The sequence below is a fragment of the Zophobas morio genome, unplaced genomic scaffold (assembly GCF_036711695.1).
Source record: "Zophobas morio isolate AGI-343-1 ecotype UQ-CSIRO unplaced genomic scaffold, CSIRO_AGI_Zmor_V1 ptg000030l, whole genome shotgun sequence".
In the NCBI taxonomy this organism is placed as follows: domain Eukaryota; kingdom Metazoa; phylum Arthropoda; class Insecta; order Coleoptera; family Tenebrionidae; genus Zophobas; species Zophobas morio.
The window spans coordinates 7,796,775-7,823,254 of record NW_026972135.1 but is presented as its reverse complement, the minus strand read 5'-3'; the positions used below and the strand labels follow the sequence as shown (position 1 = coordinate 7,823,254).

Here is a 26,480-nt window from a genome sequence, read left to right as displayed (position 1 = left end):
CTAAGTTTCGCAAGGAGTACATAGTGATCAATCCGATTAAAAGCCTTGTTAAAGTCAGTGTAAATGACATCTACTTGACTGTTATCATCAAGAGCCTCTGAGACGCACTGACTGAAACATGACAGGTTTGTTATAGTTGATCTCCTTTTTACGAATCCATGTTCAAATGGGGTGATAAAGCTTTTAACGGAAAAGAAAATACGTCTGTGAATAACTGATTCGAATATTTTTGAATAGTTGCAAAGGATACAAATACAAATGGGTCGATATTTGTCAATCACCCTTTTTGAATACCGGAGAAATTTGTTACTTTACCTTTGGGCTTCTTTCCAAATCCGGGGAAAAGACAACAGAAGATACCTAAAAAAGTCTAAAGACTGGAACTACGTTAAAACATTTCTAATTGACAGACTGATGGACTTCGACTTCGAATCCGTGAATGAAAAATGTGGTGAATGCTTAGCAACTTTGATAGGGATGAAATTAGATTCTTTCGAAGTTGTTGTGGAAAAATGCCCGAGGGCTGTACGGTCGGCGCTTGAAACATGAAACAAAATACATAATGACCTGCCTTTTATTATCTATCCCTAAATTAAAGAAAGGAAAAACGGAAAAATTTACAAGTTGAAAATTTGAAAAATTTTGCAAATGGAACAACGGCTGATACCAAATAAAATATAAGAATAACAATAAATCCAAATTAAAAAAAAAATTATAACATTTGGTTTTTTCAGAAAATCGAAAATTCCAGATATTGAAACATCTTTATCGAAACGCTGGGAAATGGAAAAATTAAAAACCAAGCCAACGAATAACTGAAGAATCGAAAAAGTGAAAAATCAAAAAATTGAAAAAGCTAAAATTTAGATAATTAATAAATCGAGAAATAGAAAAATCATGAAATCGAAAAATCCAGGACGGGAAAGAAAAAATCGAAAATTTGAAAAATCGAAAAATTAAACAAATTCAGAATTACTGAAATAGACAAATCGAAAGCTTGGAAAATCGGAAATTCGGAAAGCCGAATAAATTGGAAAATCGAAAAAGAGAAAATTCCAAAAATGGATAAACCGAAAAAATTAAAATCGAGAAATCAAAAAACTGAGAAGTTGAAAGATCGAATAATGGAATAATTGAAAAATCGAGGAACTGAACAATAAAAAAATTGACAATTCGAAAAATTCAAACATGTAAAAATTAAAAAATCGTAATATTAGGAAATGGAAAAATTAAAAAACCGAGACAACGAATAATAAATCGCACATTTGAAAAAGTGAAAAATCGATTAATTCAAAATTTGAATAATTGAAAAAGAGAGAAAGCGAAAAATTTAAAAAATGGAAAATCCAGGAATTGAAAAATCAAAGATTGAAAATATAATTGTAATAAAAAAAATGCAAAAATTCAAAATTGAAAAATCGCAAATCGAAAATATACAAGTGGAAAAATTGAAAAATAAATGAAAAAACGCAAAATTGTGATACCAAAAAGCTGTAAAACCCAAGAAAAAGGAAGAACGAAAAATTGTCATATAAAAAATTGGAAGGTAAATAAATCCGAATTTTCTCGAAAAACTATAAGCTTTGAATTTGTGAATTGACCAGTAAAGTAAGGTTAGAATTTAGAATGCGCGGCAGTTCATAATTCAAAAATTCTACTATGGGTTTCTTATGGGAGCTTGATTTTACAGACAAAATACGCCGCATAGGTAGAAATCTTAACTAGTTCATGCTACAAGCGATAAAGACTGTACAATTATCTTCCTGTTACTAAAGGTTTAACTATATAAAAAGCTTCTGTTAAAGATATATTGCAAATTAAAAACAACGCTATCCATCGAAGTAACGTACATCGTTTCTAACGTCTTGCGCATGAGTGAAACGGAAAATCCAGAAACACTTGGGAAAGAAAAAGAACGCGAATATTTTGCGGTACTAGTGACGTTTAGATCGTGAAAATCCCCAAAATATGACAGTTGATTTCGTATTTTCATCACAACAAACAATCATAATCACAATTTTTGGATGATATATTAGTTCTGTGATATTGATTCACATTGGGTTGTATGTATCTGTGGACTGGTTTTTTTGTATTTGTTATTAATAATGACAGAAAGACATGTGTTAACAATAGGGGCAATTGCCACTTTTTTTTGTTGGAGAAAATTCTTTACAGTCAAATAATGTAGCGAAAGTCAATTGGTATACTGAATTAAATGTGCTTGAAGAGTTTATTCGAGCTAGAATGCGAGAAGATTATGGTAAGTTAATGTATATTGATAAATTCTGTGTCAAGTAAAATTATGATGTATTTTGTTTTATTATGCATAGATATTCCTTAAGAGAGGCAACATGTGAAACCCCAAGAGGTGCATTTGTATATCATCATATGGCTACACCTGCCCTACACGGACGTTATAATGTATTGTGGACCAATAATTTGCGTGCTTGAGACGTACATCTGAAGAAAAGTGAATCAGCTGAGGTCCGAGCTGTTGTCTCTGAAAATTCTTTTAATCCCCAAGTCAGCCTAAAAACAGCTAATGTTGAGGTACAACTTCATGAAAGCTTAGGACAAACTGATAGGAGCGAAGCACTGCTTTTGCTATTGGGCCCTGAACTAGAAAGATCTGAAGAAAATCTACTTCACAGTGTCGAAGAACTATTAGTGTCCGAGGACTATTTTAATGGCCCATCAAGAAAACAGTTTGTGGGTCAGTTTTTCACCAAAAGTGAATCAGATTTTGCATTAGGAAGTGCAATTTTTTATTGTAAAATACTTTTTTTTTGTTTTGAAATAAATTGTTCTTTAAATTGTGATTTTTTTTTTTTAAAGGGGTGTTTCAGACCCAATTCGTACTAAAATGAGAGTGATTTTTACTTGTACATGAAAGGTTTAATCAGGAATGCTAAGTTTTTCCTTTTCTAGCAAAAATGTGTGAAAAGAAAAAAGCTTGGGATTGATGATGATTCTTAAATCAAAATTTGGCAATTGATTGAAAACATTTGCAAATATGAGATCTCCTTTATGTATTATTTTAAATTCACAGCCGTATCTGTAGCATCTGAAAATCAAAGCCATTTATGTGGAGGGGGAAGTCAATGGCAGTATGAACCACTGTACGACATACGTTCGAGGCAAATGTAGTGGTAAAAGTTGAATTTAAATATTTATTAAATACTACCGGTTCCGTTCATGTTTGGTATCAAGATCAACAGTAAAAATATCAGTCTTAATGGTACAGGTAGTGGGATATATAAGAAAATTACTTTAATGGTACAATTTAAGCGTTAAAGTGACGCCTCGATTTCACCCATAAGGATTACACGGGGAACTGAAATACGGGTCTCGTGTTATGAACTGAGTTCAAATTTCGCGCGTCATTCACTTTACTGGTCAATTTTATTTGTACAATATAAAGTGAAAATAAATTTAAAGAAAAAAATTCCAAAAATCTGGATGTCAGGAGTGAAAACTTAAAAAAATGTATGTACCTTATATTGTAAATTCTGGAGTCCACGTCATGCCATTAGTGGTGGGGATGATTAACCAAATTTTTCATTACCGTTTTACCATTCATATGATATTCGTAAAACACATACAAAATTTAACAATTGGTCTAGTAGTTACGGAGATTATTTTCACTATTTTCGTACACTAGGGGCCATGAAACTTCGAGAAAACACGAAGGTGGCAAGTCGCCCGATGGACTCAATTACTATACTTTCTTAGCTGACGCTCAGGAAGCGAAAAAGTAAATAAAATTTATGCAAAAGTTTGGAATATTGGGAACTCGAGAAAAGGAATAATGTAATAAGAAGAAATGTATAATTAGGTAAGTTATAATAATATTTATTTAGAAATCTTTCGAGATGGCGTTGGTAGGGTTGAATAGTCAAATTTTGGTATGATAATCTTGAAGCATCTGCTAAATTTCAGAGTTTAAGCCTTTTGGTATAAAGGTAAAGTTTCGTTCAAAATTATGTTTTTTTTTTTAATTTCATTCGTTTAAGAAATTCTAACTACTGCTACGAGCGCCATCTGGAGTAGCTATTCAATTTCGTATGCACCAGTTTAGATAACTTCCAATAGTTCTTGAAGTTAGGGGTAGAGGATTCTATGGGTAGGGGTTGTGTTGTGGTGGTGGTGCTACTTTGTTTACGTTTGCGTAGATGTTGCGTAGCTTCCGCCACTTCGTCATCACAGTGTGTTCTACCTATATTTTTAGATGGAAAGGAAGCCGACCTTTCAGAGCATAGAAGAGAGCCACTTGGGTTTGCTGAGAGTATTGAAACAATGGTTAAGAAGCCAGAAAGACCGCGCTGGGCTAAATTTGCCACGAACGGTTACATTAGGTCATCATGCAGGATGTCGCCACAGGTAACAATTACAATCAGAATATTTCTTTGTTAAAGTCACAATGAAAGCCAAATGTTAGTTCAAAATAAAAACGTCTCAAAATTTTACTTGATAATCCTGTGGGTGAATCGGTTGTTGAATTTTTTGAATACACATCTGAAAAGTGCAAAACATATTTGATTGTTGATTCCATGGACGAGCCGCCATTGATCAGAACGTTAAATTGTTGTTAAATGTCTAAAAATATATCCACATCTAACTCTTTAATTTTCTAATATAAATTGTCGGGACTCTTGTACATATTTATAAATGAAAGAATGCTATAGTAGAAATCTTTTGGAAATAACACGACCAGTGGCGTCGAGATTGTTGTTCTTTAGGGATCAATGAAAAATTTTGTTGAGGACGTAAATGTAGAAAATTGTAAAAAAATATTCCAGTAATTATTCGCTTGACAGTTGCTAATGTGGAATATTTCTTTGTTGACATGGTTGCACAGTAAAAATTGAAAAATGCACACTGAAAATGTACCAATTATCACTTTTATGTTTACCAGTTATTAGCCCACCTTAAACAATCCAAAAGGAACTATAGTTTTGTAAAGAAATGCTTATATAAAACGGAAATATAGAATAATAATAATGATAATAAAATAGCGTACACGGACGAAATTAAAAACAGCAACCGCAGGCACACCACTGTAAAACAGCTGAAAGCACCCCTCAAATTTGAAAGTGGATTCGCCGGAATCAGCGTTGTGCTGTTTTCAATTGATCTCTACTCTAATGTTAAGGGCGCTCCTACGGTAAAATCCACAAAATTTACATTTTTGACACAGATTGAAACAATAGTGAAATGCTACATTTTTAATGTTGATTTACAAGGTGTAAAATTTCAGTCGTGTTAATGGTTTTTCAACTGAGAATTTCCAAACTCTTTTTGTAAATCCCTATGATGCATTTGTAAAAAAGATGTCTTGGTTTGGTTACCACACTGAATGCACACAGGAGTTGAGTTTTTTCTTTATTATTTATATTATTATTATTATTCAAGTTGGTCAACAGGTTTTCCCATTTACAGACGAACTTCACCTTAACATTTAAAGTACAAACTATAACAGCAGCTGTCTCTCACTACTGGTCCCAGATATAGGTACGTTTATATTGAATGAACCTAGTTCGAATATCGCAAATGCCTTAAGTATTAGGCGTTGAGAGACCTTGGAAATCTGATATTTTTAGTGCATATGTATCTGCTTTTGACTTCATCAGTGTGTAAGAGCCAACCATTTGATGTACTAGGGACATCACCAAATCATTTGTTCTAGCTGTCTCCAGATGAAACAAATTATGTGACCGACAGTTAAAAGAACGAACTCGCAAACATATTTTGAACAGTCAACTACATGGTTTAAAATCTGTGATAAAAACTTTATATAAAAGTATCTTCTTCTATTAATCAGTGACGGAATTTGCAGATCTATACTTATATTATAAAACTGAAGAGTTTGTTTGGTTGAACGCGCTAAATTCAGAAACTACTTGTTCGAATTCAAAAAATCTGTTTCTGTTGGATAGTCCATTTATCGTATCTACATATGGGCTATATAAAATCACGCTACGATCAATAGGAGCGACGTAGCAATGAAAAACATCGGAAAAACGGGAAAATTATTCCCCCTTTGACAGCTTCCGTTGCTTATGCTTTTTAAACGGTTAAATTCACGTAAAAATTATATATCCACTTGAATCTGTTTATCCAGATGTTCACAGAGAAATTGTGCAATAGACGCAACATTCGTAACAGTAGATCTTTTTGAAACAACAACCATGCTGATAATGAGATTATCTGGTTAATGACATGATTGTGAGTTCTGTCATACAAAATGAATTCAAAAACTTTCTTGAAATTATTAATGATAGAAATGGGACGATAATTTCTGATCTCAGACTGATCACCCTTCTTAAAAACAGGACAAAATGTTGAAATTCTCCAAGATTCTTTTCGGATTAGATTTGATATCATTATCAATTTTAGTAAGGGGGTTCCTGTGAGCTATTATCATTTTATTCTTTAGTTGAGTTCTTAAATCCTTATATTGTTTTTATATCTTTTATGTTTCCTCCACAATTTATATTTATATTTAATGAGACGTATTATTTGTACTGTATACCTCACAAATACCGTAAATTTCGACCCTCCAGCTTTATTTATAAACAGAATTTTAGATTTGCTTATAGAGGGTGACTCAAAAAAATCATTAAATCAGTCAATCTATTTCACTTAATAAATCAAGAATTGCAAAACTGAATGCTTTGCAATCTTGCAGACGTTTTAAGATCATTGTAAGCATGGTAAATTGTTAATGTCAAAATTTTGCCGAATAAATTCTACCCAAAATGTGCAAAATATGAGTTTTTATTTGTGATTCATTATTGCATTCATATTTTTTATTGATCAAATTAAGAACGAGTCATCCCATTTTCTCGAAAATGTGAAAATATATACAAACGTCTTTATTTAATAAGAATTATAATAATGATATTCAGAACATTTTGTCAATTGTAGCTTACTACTTAACAGTTTTGATCCTCTGTTTTAAGGGGACGAACTCATTCAAATCATACTAATTTCTACGTGACATTATTCCGATGTATAAACATAAACACTTTCAACTTGTTCTTCTTATCGAGGATAACCTAACGACGTACAGTAATAGAGTTCATCGGGCATTTTGGTACTTTCATATATTCTCGATATTTCATAACCCCTAAACAAGGCTGCAGTTAGGAAGAACTAGGGGATGTTGAGCCTCCCCTATATCTAGACAAATTATAATTACCCTGATATGAATTTGTGCAATCTGTGGAATTTCTGGAACCTCCTGAATTTTTAGAATCTCGAAAACCTTTAGAAATGTTATAATTCCTTAAATATATAAGATCTTTAGGATGATATTACTTGACCAACATTTTTTTGAATTTCGGGAATCTTTAGAATATCTGGATTCAGTGGAATCTCTTGAATTTCTAGAATCTCCACGATCTCTGGAATTTATAAAAATGCTATAATAAAATATATAGAATCTCTAGAATCACTAGTTTCTAGACCCTAGTGGGAGATATTAGAGATTCCAATTTTTAGTGTGTCTAGTATATCGGGAATCTATTGGATTTCTGCAATCTCTGGAATATCTAGAAACTCTAGAATTTATAGAATTTCTAGAATGCCTAGGTTTTCCGGAACTTCTAGAAGCTTTATAATTTCTAAAGTACCTAGAATCTTTTGAATCAATAAGTTTCTACTATTTTTGGTACCTCTAGAATCTCTAGAACCTGTAGGATCTCCGGAATCTAATGAAATTCTTGAATTTCTCAATTTATTGAGTTTTTCGAATCTCTTGAATCTTTATAATCTCTAGAATTGTTCGTATCACCAGAATTCCTAAAACCTTTAGAAGCTTTGTAATCCCTAAAATATATATAACGTCTAGAATCATTAAATTTCTAGAATCTTTGGAATCTTTAATTTGTTTAAAATATCTGCTCTCTTTGGAATGCCTAGATTTTCTAGAATTCTTGTAATTTCTAGAAAGTCTAGGTTCCCTGAAATCTCTAGTAGCTTTATAATCTCTACAGTATATAGAAACTCTGGAATCAGTAGATTCTAGAATTTTTATTGACTCTTAGAAACTCGAGGAGAATTTCTGGAATCGCCGAAATCTCTGAAATCCCTTGAGTCTTTAGCATTTCTAGAATCACTAGATTTCTATCATCTTTAAAATATCTAGAATCTCCGGAATTTCTGAAATTTCTGGAATTTTTTGAATTTCTTAAAATACATGGGGTCTCTGTAGTATCTCTAGAAACTCTAGAATATTTGGAACCTCTAAAATCTCTGAAATTTTTATCCTAGATTCTCATGAATTTTTCGAATTCCTAGACTCTCGAGATTCTAATAGAATCTGTAAAATGATTATGATCTCTATGATGTTCTGGAACTCAACGAATTCTGGAATGACGGAGTCTTTTATACTTTGGAGACCTTTGGAGGGTTTTTAGGAATTTCTTAGGGTGATGATTTTACGATGCTTAGGATCTTTTTGTCTCTTTAGAATAATTCATATTTTTTGAGATGCTAAAAATGTTTAGAGCTTTTAGATTTAGATCTTAGAATCTTTGAGCTTTGGAATTTTCCAATCTATTAATAAACTTAGAATTTTTAAAACCGGTGAAATCTTTATCATCCTTTTATCTGTTGATGTTTAGGGTCTTTGTGATCTTTTACATCTTTGAGATCTTTATGAAAAAAAAAGTAGTGTTTTATTCAATAAGCGGAGGTCAGAACAATAAAATAGTCTGGACCGTCGGTATTTTGATCCGGTGCGTGCAGTGTTGCCAATTTTACTTTTATAAAATTACGTTTTTTTCGTAATTTACATCAAAAGAATTTTTTTATTATTTCTTTGGGACTCCCGAAACCCTCATATATAACGTACGGAAGAGTTATCCGCTATTTTTCACACACCCGGTATAAATGCGAAGAAAATTGAGTGGAGCTCCATCTTGTTGAAACCACCATAGGATTTTACGACATACTTTTGAATTTTTAAATTTTCATTATTATTAGTAGATTGTCTTCCTATTTTAATCATATCTAAGAGTAAAAGCTTGTTTTTGATAATGTATTGTTTCTTGAAGTTGAATACTTATGTCATTAATTTTGTTTCAGGCAAGAAATTCCTCACTTATTGATACTTCCCAAATCCGACGACGAAATAGGTATATGTATCAAAAAGTCTCCGGCTTTTCTTTACATCCTCCTGGCAAACGATGCACCGTTGGATGTTATGGACTACTACAATGTTACTCCAATAAATTATCATACAAAAATAAAAATGATAAAATATTGCCTCAGTCAAGGACTCGACCCGAATTTCGGCACACGCGATGACACTCTATTGCATCACGTTCTAGCTGAGTTCAGCTTTGAGGACACCAACTGTGAAGATTTGGACGAAATGGTTTGCTTACTTTTGTATTACGGTGCACTTCCTACAGAAGAATTTCAACATGATGGTGAGATGTACACAGCCTTTGACTACGTTTGTTTGCACATGTTGGACGAAGTTTCGTCGTTTGTTTTCGAACAGCTGTTTCTGTACACTTTTGGAGACGGAGAGTGTGCAGGGAAGATTTCTTTAAAGGCGTTTCTTAGAGTAGTAGGAACCGAAAAGTACTTGAGAAAGTACAGAAAATGTAACCGCAAAAGACGTATAATAGATGAGCTTAAGAATCTCGATCTTGAGTTCACTATAGGCGAGGATGAGATGAGGTATGAGATACTGGAAATTTTTGTGGATATGGATTTTGTTTGCTGTATGGATATGGTGAAGAGGTGTCCGGACGCTCTAAGGGCCGTATTAGAAGAAAGTGAGGTGTACTTTTTTGAGAAAATTTATGAATTTACGAAAATAATGGATTGGGTAGTTTCACAAGAGAACGTCTTCAACAGTGCGGTGGATTTTTTTGAAAATATAAGCAATGAAGAACTTTATGAGACTGTGGAGGACGCTGGAGAACAAGATGCGATGAAATTTATATTTTTTATTTTACAGTATGGTTTTAAATGTCCTACGGACCTGCGGGACTTCGTCTACCAAAAATTTGGCGACTGCCAGCTATTCCGAACACTGTTACACGTAGACACCTCTCATTCCGTGTATAACCCCAGTGAGCCGTATAACAACAACCGTAGGAAAATGTTTAGTGTCATTGTCGCCGATTTTTCTTTAACTGTGCATAATATCGCCGAAACAATTTCTTGTTCAAGTTGGACACTTTATGGAACAGTCTTGAAAACAGAATACGGTTACTTGACACCGACTGACGCAAATAAACTTTTGGATTTTTTCGTTCATCCAAAGTTAGTCCAGTCTTTTCTGGACACACCAGATTTACCGAAGCGTGTCTTTAATAAAATACAGTGTCTTCCAAAAGTGCCGCTACTTCAAGAACTAGCCAGAGACGCTTTTAAAGTACACCTGGTGCGCAGCTTTGACGTAAAGACTACGAAGGACTTTTATACGTTGGTTGGTTCGCTTCCTGTAGGGATTGGTTTCAAAAAAATGATATCTTTGGAACAGACACTCTACAACGTGATTTCGCCTGAAGATGCCAGAAGTGGCAACAAAGACTATTACAACATTTTTTAATTGATTTATTTGTTTTTTATTTTACATTTTTATAGTTAAGTTTAAGCAGTTTTGTAAATAAATTTTCTTTTATTTTGTGGGTATTAGTTTATATCGTTTTTAAAAATTACGCCAATTCAAGTTGTCTTAACCGTTTAAAAAACGGAAAAATGTTTTAATGAAATAAATAAAGTCGATAATAATAAAGGGAGGTTCATCGAAAATCAGATAGGAATCTTATAACATAAAAACTTTCTTAGGGTCTGTTTTTCAATCGTTAAATTCCAAATTATTGATTAATCAAATTTGAGTTATGTTGATACCACTTGAGAGAATAATATCCCTGGTAATTTTACTCAACAAGCACTTGGTGAAAATAATATTTTTTAGTTATTTTGTGTTTTCAATGATAAAGAAACCAGTTTTAAAATTTTATAACCTTTACCTAATAAATATCTATTTTCACGAACAAAATTAATTAACACATATCACGTATTGTTTTTTAGTTTAGCAATGTTTTTGATTCTCTCAAACGAAGACTAAAAATCGAGGAAATGAAAAATCGAAAAATTTACAAGTCGAAAATTTGAAAAATGTGCAAATGGAATTACGGGTGATACCAAATAAAATATAATAACAATAAATACAAGTTTTTTCAAAAAACTATAACATTTGATTTTGAGAGTTTTATTTTCTATGATAAGTTAAAACAAATAAATGAATGTAATGTCAAAGTAAATGTAAAGAAAAAATTCCAAAAATTAGGTTGTCTGGAGTGAAACCAACACGGATTCATATATCACAAATGCAGAAGTATCTTATTTTATAAAATTAAAAAGATATATATTGTAAATTCTGGAGTTGACGGAGAACCGGGAGACCACTCATTTCGTACTCTGCAGGTCATGCAACTTTGACAACATGAATTATATAGGGGAAAAGTGCCTAAAATGATCCCCTCAGGTCAAATGATCCCCATCAATTGTAAGAAAATTTGTGGCTCCATCTACCAAACATAACTGTCATTTGATTAAGCGCTCTGTAATTAGTACCTTCTGAAAGTTTGATGGCGTTCTGTGTATTCTGCACAGTTTTGTGCCAAAATATGCAAAATAACCACCTCTGATCTAAGGTAAGATATATTTTAAAAGTCCATTACTTCCATTTGAAAGGTCTTATAGCGGTGGTAGTTGTTTTGACAGAATTAGATACATTTCAGTCGTAGGTTAGTTATGATTTTTTTACCGCATGTAAAAATTGAAGGTTAGTTTACAATTTTTGAATGCGGATATGCTACCTAAGGCGAAATTATCCCTTTTTCTTGAGGCAAAATGATCCCGGATCATTGGGCGGGGCTAGTACCTGCTAAGATAAGACTGATTTTTGCAAATCATATACCCTCTAAGAAAAGAGAGGGTGGGTGGGCGGGGCTACTACCTGCTAAGATAAGACTGATTTTTGCAGATGACATATCCTCTAACCCCGCCCACCCACCCTTTAGTTTCTTCGAGGGAATACCATTTGCCAATACCAGTTTTATCTTAGCAGTTACTAGCCCCACCCACCTACTACCTGCTAAAATAAAACTGATTTTCGCAAATGAAATACCCTCTAAGAGAGGAGAGGGAGGGTGGGTGAAGCTAGTACCTCTTAAGACGGGGAAATTTAAATAATTTAAAAGAATTTTAGGGATTTTCGTGTTCTATTTTTGGGAAATTCTCAGTCTTGAGAGGTACTAATCCCAGTCACCCGCCGTCACTTTTCTTAATGGGTATCTCATTTGCCAAAATCAGTTTTATATTAGCAAGTATTAGCCCCACCCACCAACCCTCTCTTTTCTTAGAAGGTATATCATTTGCCATATTCAGTTTTATCTTAGCAGTTAGTAGACCCACCCACCCGCCCTCTCTTTTCTTAAAGGCTATATCATTTGCCAAATTCAGTCTTATCTTAGCACTTACTAACCCCACCCACCCACCCTCTTTTTTCTTAGAGTGTATGTCATTTGCCAAATTCAGTTTTATCTTAGCAGTTACTAGTCCCACCCACCCACCCTCTCTTTGCTTAGAGGGTATATCATTTGCCAAATTCAGTTTTATCTTAGCAGGTAGTAGGCCCGCCCACCCGCCCTCTTTTTTCTTGGAGGGTATCCCATTTGGCAAAATTAGTCTTATCTTAGCACGTACTGATGACTAAAGTATTGTCTCAAACTCTTCCAGAAATTATACACCCCGTATTTTCGATGCTTTTCGAATTTTTTTGTTTATTTTTTTTAAGAATTTATTTTTTTGTTAATTTTTGAAATAAAATATTTATCAGTTATGTCATGATTTGATTTTTCTTGTTGATGCTGTCCCCTTATGGTCAAAATTCAAAGGGATCATTATGCCCATGCCGAGGGATCATTTTACCTATGGGGATGCCTAAAATGATCCTTTTGTAAGGTCCTGGAAAAACGTTAATAACTTTTTTTATAATTATCGAATCACCAATTGGCTTATACTGTTACCTAGATAAATCAATGTTCTTGCAAATAATGCTACAGTTTTACATGAATAATAATAATTTGTATTTTTTAAAGAATTTTTCCCTTAGGGGGATCATTTTAGGCACCTTTCCCCTATTACTCTAAAAGTTGGTATTAAATACCTACGTATTTATTTAGAAATCCTTTGAAATGACGTCATCAAAATGTTGGTAGGATTGAATAGTCAGATTTTGATATGGTAATCTTCAAGCATGTGTTAAACTTCAGAGTTTAAGATTTCGGTATAAAGGTAAAGTTTCGTTCAAAATTATTATGTTTTCTTTATTTTATTCGTTACTGTAACGAACGCCATCTGGAGTAGCTATTTAATTTCGTAGTCACTATTTTAGATAACTTCTGGTAGTTCCAGTTATGGGTAGGATTTGGGTTGGGGTGGTGGTGGTACTTTGTCTACGTCACAGAAAACGTCATCACAGTATTCACAGTAGTCATTCGTTCATTTTGTGTTCTACGGTTGAGTTTAACTTCTTACACTGTGTGAAAAATGAACAACGATATGTCGATACTTGACATTCCTACTGCTATACTGGCTTCTCCGTAAGTGTTAAATATATAGATTTTAAGATTGAAAGGAAGCTGATCTGTAACACCATAATAGAGTGTGGACACGAAATGATCGTTTCAACTTTAAAATATTTTAGGTTATATAACAGAAACACTAAAAAAAATTGCAGCAATCCCCTTGACCGTGATTTTTTATAACTTGTCATTTTTTTTAAGTACAAAGTCAAATATTGAAAATATTTTCTGAAAATGCACTGTGGTTTAATTAATTGTAATAACAGCGCAAACGATGGATATCGTTTAATAAAAAATTGTTAATCCGGAACAAACAAATGCTGAACAAAATATCAACATTCAAAGTTTAACAGAACTATTAGCGCAAATCACGTGTTTAGGAAAGTTGTTGTTTAAAAGAAAAAATTAAGAGTTTGAATTTTAAAAATTAAAAATTCATGACAAACTGGTGATTGCAAGTAAGACGAAATTTAAAGTGTGTTAATTGTCTAGAAGCAATTATTACCAAAAAATTTTCCAGGCCTTATACGAAACTCGTTTGTTTAAGAGAATTTAAAGTTAATTCATTAACATATCCAACAGAACTTGTATTTAATTTGTTTTTAATTATAAAATTTTTTAAAAAATAGGTAATTCCTGAACAATATGTTGATTTAAATTTTCTGTATTTACACGAAACGAAACTTAAAAAAGAATAACGCAAAATAACAAGGAAAATTTTTAATTTTTTTAGTTCGTAATTTCGTAATATAATGTAAATGTAACTAAACCGATTTAAACTGTTTCGTTATTTTATTGATCATAAATCAATATTCAAGACGACACAATGCATTTTCCCGAAAATTTGGGAATCCAGTACTTTTATTTTTAGTATTATGCAAGAATGAGTCCCACGGAATCTTTGCAATACTTTGGGTACCATTGTCTCCAGCTTTGGGCAACTTTTTCACGGGTTATTTGCATTTTCGAATACAAAAGCGATCAATAATAAGAATAAAAATAAACCCAAACATAACACTTCAGAAACTTGAATAAAAGGTTTTTTTTAAAATATGGAAAAATTTTTACAATACGAGAAGTGACATTTAAACTTGAAAAAAAAAAGACTTTGTCGATGGATTAACTGAGACATTGTCAAGTCAAAATGACACAAACTGAGTCACTACTTATGTGGTTAATTTTGTTTCAGACATGGTGTTCCTTCTTTATTGATGAACCTCATATACGGTGATGCATACCATTACCGTTACAACAGGTCTCTGGAGTTTCTTCGCGCCCTCCTGAAAAACGGTGCACCGTTGGACGTAACGTATTACTACACTGTTCCAGGAGTAGATTATCATACAAAGATAAGAATAATGAAATATTGCCTCAGTAAAGGACTCGACCCGAATTTCGGCAACACACGCGATGACACTCTATTCCATCACGTTTTAACAGAGTTCAAGTTTGGGGACACCCACTATGAAGATCTGGACGAAATGGTCTGCTTACTTCTGTACTACGATGCCCTTCCTACAGAAGAATTTCAACACGATGGTCACAAGTACACAGCCTTTGATTACGTTTGTTTGAACATGCTGGACGAAGTTTCGTCGTTTGTTTTCGAGCAGCTGTTTCTGTACACTTTTGGAGACGGAGAGTGTGCTGGGAAGATTTCCCTAAGAGCGTTTCTTAGACTAGTAGAGACCGAGAAGTACTTGAAAAAGTACAAATGCATCCGCAAAGCACGTGTAATAGATGAGCTAAAGAATCTCGATCTTGAGTTTACTGTAGACGGGAATGAGATGAGGCATGGGTTACTCAAAAGTTTTGTCTGTATGGATTTTGCTTGCTGTGCGGATATGGTGAAAAGGTGCCCGGAGGCTCTAAAGGCAATATTAGAAGAAAGTGAGGTGTTCAGTAACCTTCCTGAGGAAGTTTATGAAATTACGAAAAAAATGAATTGGGTGATTGCACAGGAAAACATCTTCAACTGTGCGGTCGATTTTTTTGAAAATATAGACAACGAAGAACTTTATGAGATTATGGAGGACGCTGAAGAACAAGATGCGATGAAACTTATATTTTTTATGTTACAGTATGGTTTTCGGTGTTCTTCACACCTGCGGGACTTCGTCTACGAAAAATTTGGCGACTGCCAGCTATTCCGAACACTGTTACACGTAGACACTTACGTGTATAACCCCAGTGAGCCGTACAACAATAATCTTAGTAAAATGTTTAGTGTCATCGTCGCCAACTTCACTTTAACTGTGCACAATATCGCCGAAACGATTTCTTTTTCAAAATGGACTACTCGTAGAACAGTCTTGAAAACAGATTACGGTTACTTGACACCGACTGACGCAAATAAACTTTTGGATTTTTTCGCTCATCCAAAATTAGTACAGTCGTTTTTGGGCACACCGGATTTACCGAAGAGTGTCTTTAATAAAATACAGTGTCTTCCAAAAGTGCCGCTACTTCAAGAACTAGCCAGAGACGCTTTTAAGGTACACCTAGTGCGCAGCTTTGACGTAAAGACTACGAAGGACTTTTATACGTTGGTTGGTTCGCTTCCAATAGGGATTGGTTTCAAACGAATTATATCTTTGGAAAAGAAAATCTACAACCTGAATTTGCCTGACGATAACGAAAGTGATGACAGTGACGAAGTTGATTAGCTTATTTGTTTTTTAAATTTTTATATTTAAGTGTATGAAGTTTTGGAAATATTTTATAATAAAATTTTATTCTTATTTCTTGTTTCTTGTATAATAGAGGAAGAACAACACGATACTGTAGATTCCAGTGAAATTTGATGTTGCATTTATGCATCAAGTACAAACACACCAAGGATTTCGAGTCGAAATATCGAAAAATTGACAGAAGAAACAATGAGGCTCTCAACATTCTAAACGGTTGCTATTAAGTTAACACAGAACGAATTTTTGAATTATTTAACAAAAAAAAAAAATACGCCATTTCAAGTTGTCATAACCGTTAAAAAAATTAGTCGAAGATTACTTTAACAGAACTTTCCTCGCCCATAAAGTACAGCTTGTGAAATCCACCTCTTTCGAAAAATTAAAAGGTTTGATTTTGCGAATTTTCTTGTTTTTTTTTTATAATTATTGTTTGATTAGTTGATCGCCCATTTATAGATCAACATAATCGAACAAACAGAATGGAAAAATACAAGAAAAAGTACAATTTGAACAATTGTCCGGCTAATCAGCAGCTATAATTACTGCTGCCCCTTAAGGGGGAACGCTAGACCGTTTTCAAATTACACCAAAATTGAAAAATTGAAAACTTAATAATTGAAAAATTGAAACATTTTAAATGAAAAAATCGGTAAACCGAAAAATTGAAAAATCTATAAATCGAGAAATCGAACAATCTAAAAATTAAACAATTTAAAAATCGAAGAATTGGAAAACCAAAAAATCTAAACCGAGAACTTGAAAAATCGAATAATCGAGAAATCAAAACATCAAGGAAAACAAAAAAATTAACGGAAAATCTAGAACTTAAAAATTGAAAAATTAAAATACCTATCGAAAAATTGAAAAACCCAGAAATAGAAACATCAAACAATGGAAAAATTGAAGAACCGAAACATTGCAAAATCTCAGAACTTAAATACTGAAAAACTGAAAAATGGAAGGAAAATTGAAAAATCGAAAAAGCGAAAAAATCCAAAACTGAAATATTGAAAAATTCAGAAATCGAAAAATTGAAAAATCACAACTTAGTTTAGAAATATAGAAATGGGAAAATCAAAAAATCAGTTATTCGAAAAATTTAGAAACGTCAAAAATTGAGAACTGAAAAATAAAAAAATTTAAAAATCGTAAAACTGAAATATCGTAAAGTTAATAAATCGAAAAATTGAAAATTTTTGAAAAAAAAATTGTATCAAAAACTAAAAATTCAAAAAATCGAGAAATTGAACAATCAAAAAATCAAAACATTGAAATCCCAGTAAGTTGATAAATAGGAAAATTTAAAAAACAAAAATTTTAAAAATCCAAGAATTGAACAACAAAAAAATCTAAGCCTGAATACTCAGAAAATTGAATGATCGAGAACAAAAAATCTAAAATTTAAAAATTCGACAAATTGAAAAATCATGGAACTGAAAAATCGAAAAGTCGAGATAGTAAGAAATCTAAAAACCTAAAATTTTAAAAATTGAAAAATTAAAATATCGAAAAATTTAAAAACCGAGAAAACACAATATCAAAAATTTGAAAAATTGAAGAAACGAAATATTGCAAAATTCCAAAGCTGAAATATCGAAAAACCTAAAAATGGAAGGAAAATTAAAGAATCGAAACAGTGCAAAAATTCACAAACTGAAACATTGAAAAATTGAGAAATGGAAAAATGGGAAAATCAAAAAAATTGGTCTAAAGAGTTTAGACAGTACTTCCCTCGCTATCGGAAACGTGACGACTGCATGCCTATTATGTTTTTTTTTCACATTAGATTTCAAAGCATTCGGTTTTGTAGTTCCTGATTAAATCAATAAAATAAATTTGCGCATTCACTAAATTTTTTGAGTCACCCTGTATATCCGAGTCCAAAAAATATGAATGGAATGATAAATTACAAGAAGAGACTCATCATATTTTGTAAATTTTAAATAGGATTATACGGCAAACTTTTGAGCTGACGTCATCAATTTTTTGGAGGGGATAAGCAAATATATTTTGACTAAAAATTTATTATGCTCTGTATAACCTTTAAACATTTGCAAGATTTCAAAGAATTGGGTTCTGTAGTTCCTGATTAAATCAATAAAATAAATTTAGGCATTCATTAATTTTTGGGGTCATCCTGTATATGCAAATCCAAAAAACATGAATGGAATGATAAATCACAAGATCATATTTTATACAATTTAGGATTTATTCAGCATAATTTTGAGGTGACGTCATCAATTTTTTAGAGGGGATAAGTAAATATATTATGATTAAAACGGTCCTGGTTTAATAACAAAAAAATATTGTTTGTCTATAAAACAAACTCGTCTTAGACAAAGTATTCGTAAAAAAAATTACGTATGCTGGTCCCGACTGCGATTATGGTTTAAATATTTTTTAGAAAATCCTGTCATGGATGTAGAAACATTTGTGACAGCCAAAGAGGTTTTTTTGAGAAAATTATCTTTGAAATTAGACCAAATTGAAATAGACACTAGGCAACAGGCACATTTGGGCAAAATAAAGAGAAATTAGGGTTACGGCTTCAAATTTTGGACGTATTTACAAACTTAGACCGACTACAGCAATGGCTAAAACTGTGGAGTCTCTGTTGTACAGTACATTTAGAGGTAATAGTCATACATACTATGGACAACAAATTGAGGAAAAAGCTGTCAAGTGTTTTGAAATAAATAAAAATATAATAACTGAACGGTGTGTCTTGTTTATTTCAAAACAATTTCCTTACTTGGCTGCTAGTCCAGACAGGGTTCTAGAGAGGATAGGAGTGCATTAGTCGAAATTAAATGCCCTTCAAAATCGCAGGATTTGTCTCCCGAAGAAGCGGTTAGAAAAAAAATAATCAAATTTTGTACATTGACAGACAGAGAATTGAAACTAAAAAAAAATCATGATTACTACTTTCAAGTCCAGGGGCAAGTTTATTTTGTTGTATGGACACCCAAAGGAATAAATATAGAAAAAATTTATAAAGACGAAGAAATATATGTAAAAACTTGGCAGAATTTACTTTGGCGCATTATTGCCCGAAATAATTGATTCAAGAAGAAAGAGGAACGTGCCTTTGCGAGAGATTTTTTTTAAATAAATAAAATGTGTTTCTATTTTTTTATGTACTTTAATAATTTATTAGGAGTACATTTTTCATCACCAAGACTTGCATATTTTTATTATAAATATATTTTGAAAATGATCTCTCGGCAAATGAAAACATATACGAGCACTTTTTTCGAGTAAACAATGAAGGGAGAAGTTACTGGGCGTAGGGCTTCTTTAAAACACCTCCTCTCTGGGATAAGTAGTAGATACACTTAGCTACTTATACGTGTTAAACAAAAGCTGTATTTTATATATTTTTCATTATTATTATAAATATGTTTATTAGTTTTAAAAATTAACAAAGCAAAATATATATTAACAATAATATTACAATGAATTTTTAGTAATCATGTGTATTGAATTTAGGATCCTGAGTGGAGTAAAAATATTATAGTTCCCCAGTTTTAATTCGGTTTTATGATAGTACCTCATTGCGTAAAAGTCAATTTCCTTAACAATTACTGCGGCCGGTCCTGGCGGCTGGTTATAAAACTGAGTTCCTTGCCATAAATTAGAAAAATCAGCCGAGAACTCTAACAATCAGCTTATGGCATAGCAGGCGATAAGGGTTTTACCTGGAAAGTCGCTTCCGTAAATTTTAGTGGCGCTCCTATCGGCAAAGTACTGAACTAACTGCTCAAATTCTGTCGAATTGATACCCATTTTTTTCAATAATTGTTGGTTTTTGTTAAAAACTCTGCTAACCAATAGATCATTAATTTTCCTCTGATATTCCTGTTAAAATTATTCGACGTATTTTGCATTAATTTGTGGTATATTTTGATTTTAATAAATACATTATTATTTAAACAAATTGTAGCACTAACAAAGATTTAATGACTCTGCGCCCTGTAAAAAGTGATGTTTTATCCATGTGCGAATTTTCAAGCGATTCTATGATGGTTATGACTCAAAAAATTTGAAAAGAAAACATACAATGGTGCTTTTTTACGATATTTCTCAGCCATATTTTTTTAGTTGATTGAACTGGTCTCTGCGCTCTAGAATATGAAAAAAGCTGTAGTTTGATGTATGATACATCTAAATTAATATCATTTTTTTCATACAAAAAACCAAAAAAATATTATACCTCGTCTAACGTGTCCCCATTAAATTGAAGGTCTCAACCGTGAGACTAACGCATGATAAGTGAAAGTTGTTATAACATTGTCTACTTACATGAAATGTAATTATCACCACGTTGACAATTCGTGCACTTGATCGTCATTTTGATACTAACCAAATAAATAGGAAGATAAATTAATCAACAAGCCTTCCGTATCAACACCACCTCCACTAGGAGGCGATGACTTACAACCGACCTCAAATAAAGTAACGGAGCAAAAACAATTCACAAGAAGTTCGAATATACCGATCGATAAAATTATCAATATATTCCATGCAAATCAATAAAAAATCAATCCCTTCAGGTTCATCAGACAAACTTACCTGACTTCAAGGGGGTCTGAAGCTCTACCATGCACTAGAGGAGCCTAGAATTCGTAATTAAACCAGATGAAAAACACCATAAAACTGGGGTAACACAGGAGCACTCAACACCTCTACACCTCAGCACGAAGTTTTATCTTTTATGGCAACCAATACAATGCATCAGTAGCTGTGTCTCACTTGTTCACGTTAAATTCCATAGAAACAAAATTTTGAGGGAAATGGTACTCCTACAGGGTACGCAACTTTGTTTCTTCTTTACGTTAATTAAAAATTTATTTCTGTGTTACATATTTATAGATACGACAAAAGTTCTACATGGCCATCCGGGAAGGCAACAACGATCTATTCAAAACGCTTGTCGAAGAACACTTTAATGTTTTGGTCGGTCCTGGCACTGATTTAATTTTGAACTCCATTGGATACAACAGGTAATAATCACGTGTGGTATTAAGTTACTTAATACTCTTAAGTTTTCTGACATTAATTTATAGTCCTCTAAGCGAGAAAATTTAATCCTCTTGAATCTTTGTCACGTGAATTTATTTCGAAATTTACAGTATGGTTTAACTTTCAAGTTTTGGTTAATTACTTCATGACAGAATTTATAGAATAAATGTTTGTTAAAATGTATGCTTTGGGATGTAAGATGTAACCCCTGTCATGCATTGACTGAAGTTTCCAAGACAGAGGAAATACTGTCTAAACTCGTTCAATGATTTTTTATTTTATTCTCTAAAATTATTTTTCTCTCTGTTGATAATGACCGTCCTGATATTTTTTGCGTTTATTTCCTTTTCAAGAACACTTTATATTCAGGATTATCACATTGGAAAAGCCTCTGTACCCTCCTGGCACATACGTAGATTACAGGTATAAACAATGGCGATGACGATGGCAGTGACCATGATATTAGCTATCAGCGAAGAAGAAACATTGATTTTATTCAAATGTACGGGAAACATGTTCATAATATATTTTAAATTTTCTGAATACATTTTCTTTTTGTTTTAAACGTGCAAATTGCGATTTTTATTGCTATCTAACCTTCGAAAAAAAACCTTCCCCGCTCGATTTTGATCATCGTGCACAACATTACAGAAAATACTAAATTTAACTAAACGTATTATATAATTATTTGAATTGGATAAGGTTAAATTGTTTGAGGCCACTGTAGGAAGGTTATTTCGAGAGGACTTCCCTCGCCTTTGACGTACAGTCGAACAAATTTTGCTTGTTTGAAAAATTGTAAAATCTGATTTTGAGAACTTTTATTTGTGATAACCTCTATAAATTGGAACAAAAATAGACAATTCTAGTAACAGTGTAAGAAACTAAATTATAGCCTATAAGTGAGCTTTAACACCCTATAATATTTTTGTGTTTGTCTACGACCGAAAAGTTGAAAATCGAAAGATTTAGAAACTTGGATATGCTGACAATTGAAAATGTAAAAATATAAAACTGAAAAGTCAAAAAATTAATTGAAAAATTACAAAAATGAAAAATTAGATATTTGTAAAATCGAAAAATTTTTAAATGTTCAACTGAACATTGCATAAACATAAAATTGAAAGTCTAATAATTTTAAAATTGGGAAATTGCAAAACTATAAAACTGAAATTTTGAAAAATTAAAAATCAAAAAATCAGAGCAATGAAATTCGGATAATTGAAAAATCGGAAAATTATTAAAATGTAAATTTAAAAAATGGCCCAGATATCAAATTGTAAATGGAATAATGTTAATATCGAAATCTTAAAAAATCAGATAACTGTAAAATAAAAAATCAACAAAATTTAAAAATCAAAAACTTGCGAAATTATGAAATTGAGAACTCAAAAACTTGAAAAATTGAAAATCCAAATTTTGATAAATTAAAAATCAAAAAATCGGAAAATCGAAACAATGAAATTCGAATAATTGAAAACTCAAAAATTGAGAAACTGATTAATAAAAACCGAATAATTGAGACATCCAAGAATTGTAAAGGTGCAAAATTGGAAAATCACAGTCTAAAATCGAAAAATTGATATATCGGATACCTTTAAAAACGAACAATTGTAAAATATTTTAACTGAAAAATCAAAAACTTAAAAAGTTGAAATTGAAATTTTGAACAATTAAAAATCAAAACATTGAAAAATTGGAAAATTACAAAATCGAATAACTATAAACTCGAAAATTTATTAAACAGTAAAAAAGATAAAATGCAAAGTTATTAAATTAAAACATGAAAAATCGAAAAATGAAAAATTTAAAAATTAACAAGTTGAGAACTTGGAAAATTTGATTATTGAAAAATAAAAAATCCAAAAGCTAATTCATTAAAAACTGGACGATTGACAAATTGAAAAATTATAAAGATATAAAACTGAAAAATCAAAAAATTGCAAACTGAAAACTCGTACAACTTTAAAATTGAAAATCGAAATTTCGAAAAATAAAAAATTAAAAAAATTGGAATATCAGAACAATGAAATTCGGAAAATTGAAAAATCAAAAACTGAACAACTGAAAAAACGGCAAATTTTAAAAACGCAGGATTATAAAACTACAAATGGAAAAATTGACAAATTGGATAATTGTAAAATAATAATAATAATAATATAAAAATAGAAAAATAACAAAATTGAAAACTTAAAATCTCGAAAGATTGAAAATCGAAATTTTGAAAAATTAAAAATTGTGAAATTGATTAATTAAAACCGAATAATTAAAACATCCAGAAATGGTAAAAATGCAATTCAAAAATCACAAAGAGTAAAATTAAGAAACTGATAAAGCCGATACGTTGAAAAACGGAAAATTGTAAAATATTTAAACTGAAAAATTAAGGAAAATAAAGTTGAAATTTTGAACAATTAAAAATCAAAAAATTGAAAATCGGAAAATTACAAATCGAAACTAAATTCGAAAATTTATAAAAAAAAACCAGTGAAAATGAAACATTTAAAAAGTTATTAAATTACAAAATGAAAAATCGAAACATTGAAAAATTGAGAATTTGGAAAATCTGATTATCGAAAAATCGCAAATTCAAAAACTGACAAAAACTGACGAAAAATTCTAAAAATATAAAACTCAAAAATAAAAAAATGCAAAATTACAAATTGAAAAATGTATAATTTAAAACTGAAAAATTAAAAAAACTCAGAAAATTGTAAAGCAAAAAATTGCAAAATTATGAAATTGAAAAATCAAAAATTCGGACAATTGAAAACCGAAATTTTTAAAGATTAAAAAAATCACAGAATGACAAAATTGAAAAATTGGATAATGTAGAATCGAAATTTATTAAACTGTATAAATGAAAAAACAATATATTCTGCCTTGTATTTGTTGTAAAAATTCAGTGACAAGAAAAAAGGTTTCCTTTCTTGTAAATCAGTGTTTCATAAAGGTTGGTCAGATAGAGCAAAATGTTGCACGAAAAAGTTAATTTCTAGTGACCTTCAGAGTGCTGTAGATGATTCGGAAGATCAATAAAATACTCAAGAGGTCGACTTACCTGATGTATTGGAAAATAAAGTCCTAAAAAATACCATATTGGATCTGCAAGCAACAATTTCTGTGTTCGAAAATAAGTTGGAGGAATCGAGGTTGGAGATGAGCACCCACAACTGCTGATAACAGGTCTGCACAAAGTACTACTACAAAAACATCCGTTGTGATACGATACCAAGTTCGAACAAGGTAAATAATTATCAACTGATTCACGATGTACAAGTGAATGTGATGAATAAATTGATAAATCTCACTTATTTTGAAACGGAATGTAGTGATAATGCCGAAAAGACAACGCTTGTGAAAAACACCTCAGATAACAACGACTTTGTTCTCGTAACACTCAAAAAACGTAAACAGAGTCCTAAAAACAGGATAATCAACATGAAAAGGTAATAACTAATAACATTAAATAAAGCCAAATCACAGCCTATAGTATGAAATTCGTCCAAAAAATCGTTAACCAGTGTTCCCAAGTCTCGTGCATAAGTTTTTTCGCAAACGGTTGCTTCCCCCGCAAATTTCGTAGCACAAGATTGTCCTTCAGTTTGTCATATTATTGCAAGGTCATTGTGTAATAAGATGCTTGAATTTAAGGACTTTGTATTTGAAAATGATTACTTCGCTATCGGTTTAAGTGAAACCTGGTGCAGAGCTAATACAATGTAATGTATTTCGGATGCTCACTTTGTTTTTTCGGGGTATAGTGCTCCGACTGCTGGTTCGTTTTTATGACTGTGTCCTATTGTGAAGGAGTTAAGTGTTCCACAATAGCCCTCTGGCGTAAGTAATACAGCGGTCATAAACCGTCAAGGGACCAACTGTCTACACTACACAGGGCCGTATGCACCAGTAAACTTTTAAGATGATTTATGGCACGGCTATTTACATTTTCAATAGAGTTCCTAATACTTGCGGTAATTGAGATTGCAGTGCCATAAAAACGAAGTCAGAGTTGGACCACTATACAATATAGCTAGGAGTGACCGTAATTCTCTTGGTGGTGGTGTCGCTTTATACGTTAAATCTAATTATCACTACGAAATTTTTGACTTTTATAATAATACTAGTAAATATATAATATAAAATTGAAAGTCTACAAATTTTAAAATCGAAAAATTGCAACATTATAAAACTGAAATTTTGAAAAATTAAAAATCAAAAAATTGGGAAATCAGAACAATGAAATTCACGTAATTGAAAAATCAAAAACTGATCAACTGAAACAACGCTAAAATTTCAAAAACGCAAAATTATAAAATTGAAAATGGAAAAAATGAGAAATTGGGTAATTGTAAAATCGAAAAATAACACGATTTAAAAATTAAAAACTTGCGAAATTATGACATTGAAAACTCAAAAATTTGAAAAATTGAAAATCGAAATTTTGATAAATTAAAAATCAAAAAATCGGAAAATGAAATTCGAGTAATTGAAAAATTAAAAATTGAGAAACTGATTAATAAAAACCGAAGTATTGAGACATCCAAAAATTGTAAAAATGCAAAATTGAAAAATCACAAAGTGGAAACACGAAAAATTGTAAAATATTTAAACTGAAAAATCAAAAACTTGGAAAGTTTAAATTGAAATTTTGAACAATTAAACATAAAAAAATTGAAAAATGGGAAAATTACAAAAACGGAAATTCGAATAACGATATACTCGAAAATTTATTAAATAGTAAAAATAAAAAAGTGCATAGTTATTAAATTAAAGCATGAAAAATCGAAAAATGAAAAATTAAAAAATTGAGAACTTGGAAAATCTGGTTATTGAAAAATAGAAAATCCAAAAGCTGATTCATTAAAAACTGGACGATTGACAAATTGAAAAATGATAAAAACATAAAACTGAAAAATGAAAAAATTACAAACTGAAAAATCGTACTTTAAAATTTAAAAATTGAAACTCGAAATTTTTAAAAATCAAAAATTGGAAAATTGGAATATCAGAACAATGAAATTCGGAAAATTGAAAAATCAGAAACTGAACAACTGAAAAAACGGCAAATTTTAAAAGCGCAGGATTATAAAACTGAAAATGGAAAAATTGACAAATTGGATAATTATAAAATAATAATAATAATAAA

General features: G+C 31.4%; 1 protein-coding gene and 1 long non-coding RNA gene across 2 annotated transcripts; both read left to right on the top strand.

Annotated features, from left to right (window-relative positions):
• The first annotated feature begins 1,600 nt into the window (after positions 1 to 1,600).
• Positions 1,601 to 2,817, top strand: LOC135138187 (uncharacterized). Its single transcript, XR_010282001.1, has 2 exons — positions 1,601 to 2,260; positions 2,331 to 2,817. It is a non-coding gene; the product is annotated as an uncharacterized LOC135138187 (long non-coding RNA).
• Positions 2,818 to 4,173: 1,356 nt separating this feature from the next.
• LOC135138982 (uncharacterized) lies at positions 4,174 to 10,613 on the top strand. Its single transcript, XM_064069043.1, has 2 exons — positions 4,174 to 4,380; positions 9,091 to 10,613. Exons 1-2 carry the CDS (start codon positions 4,229 to 4,231, stop codon positions 10,571 to 10,573), a joined length of 1,635 nt encoding a protein of 544 aa, XP_063925113.1. The 5' UTR covers positions 4,174 to 4,228; the 3' UTR covers positions 10,574 to 10,613.
• The last annotated feature ends 15,867 nt before the right edge of the window (positions 10,614 to 26,480 follow it).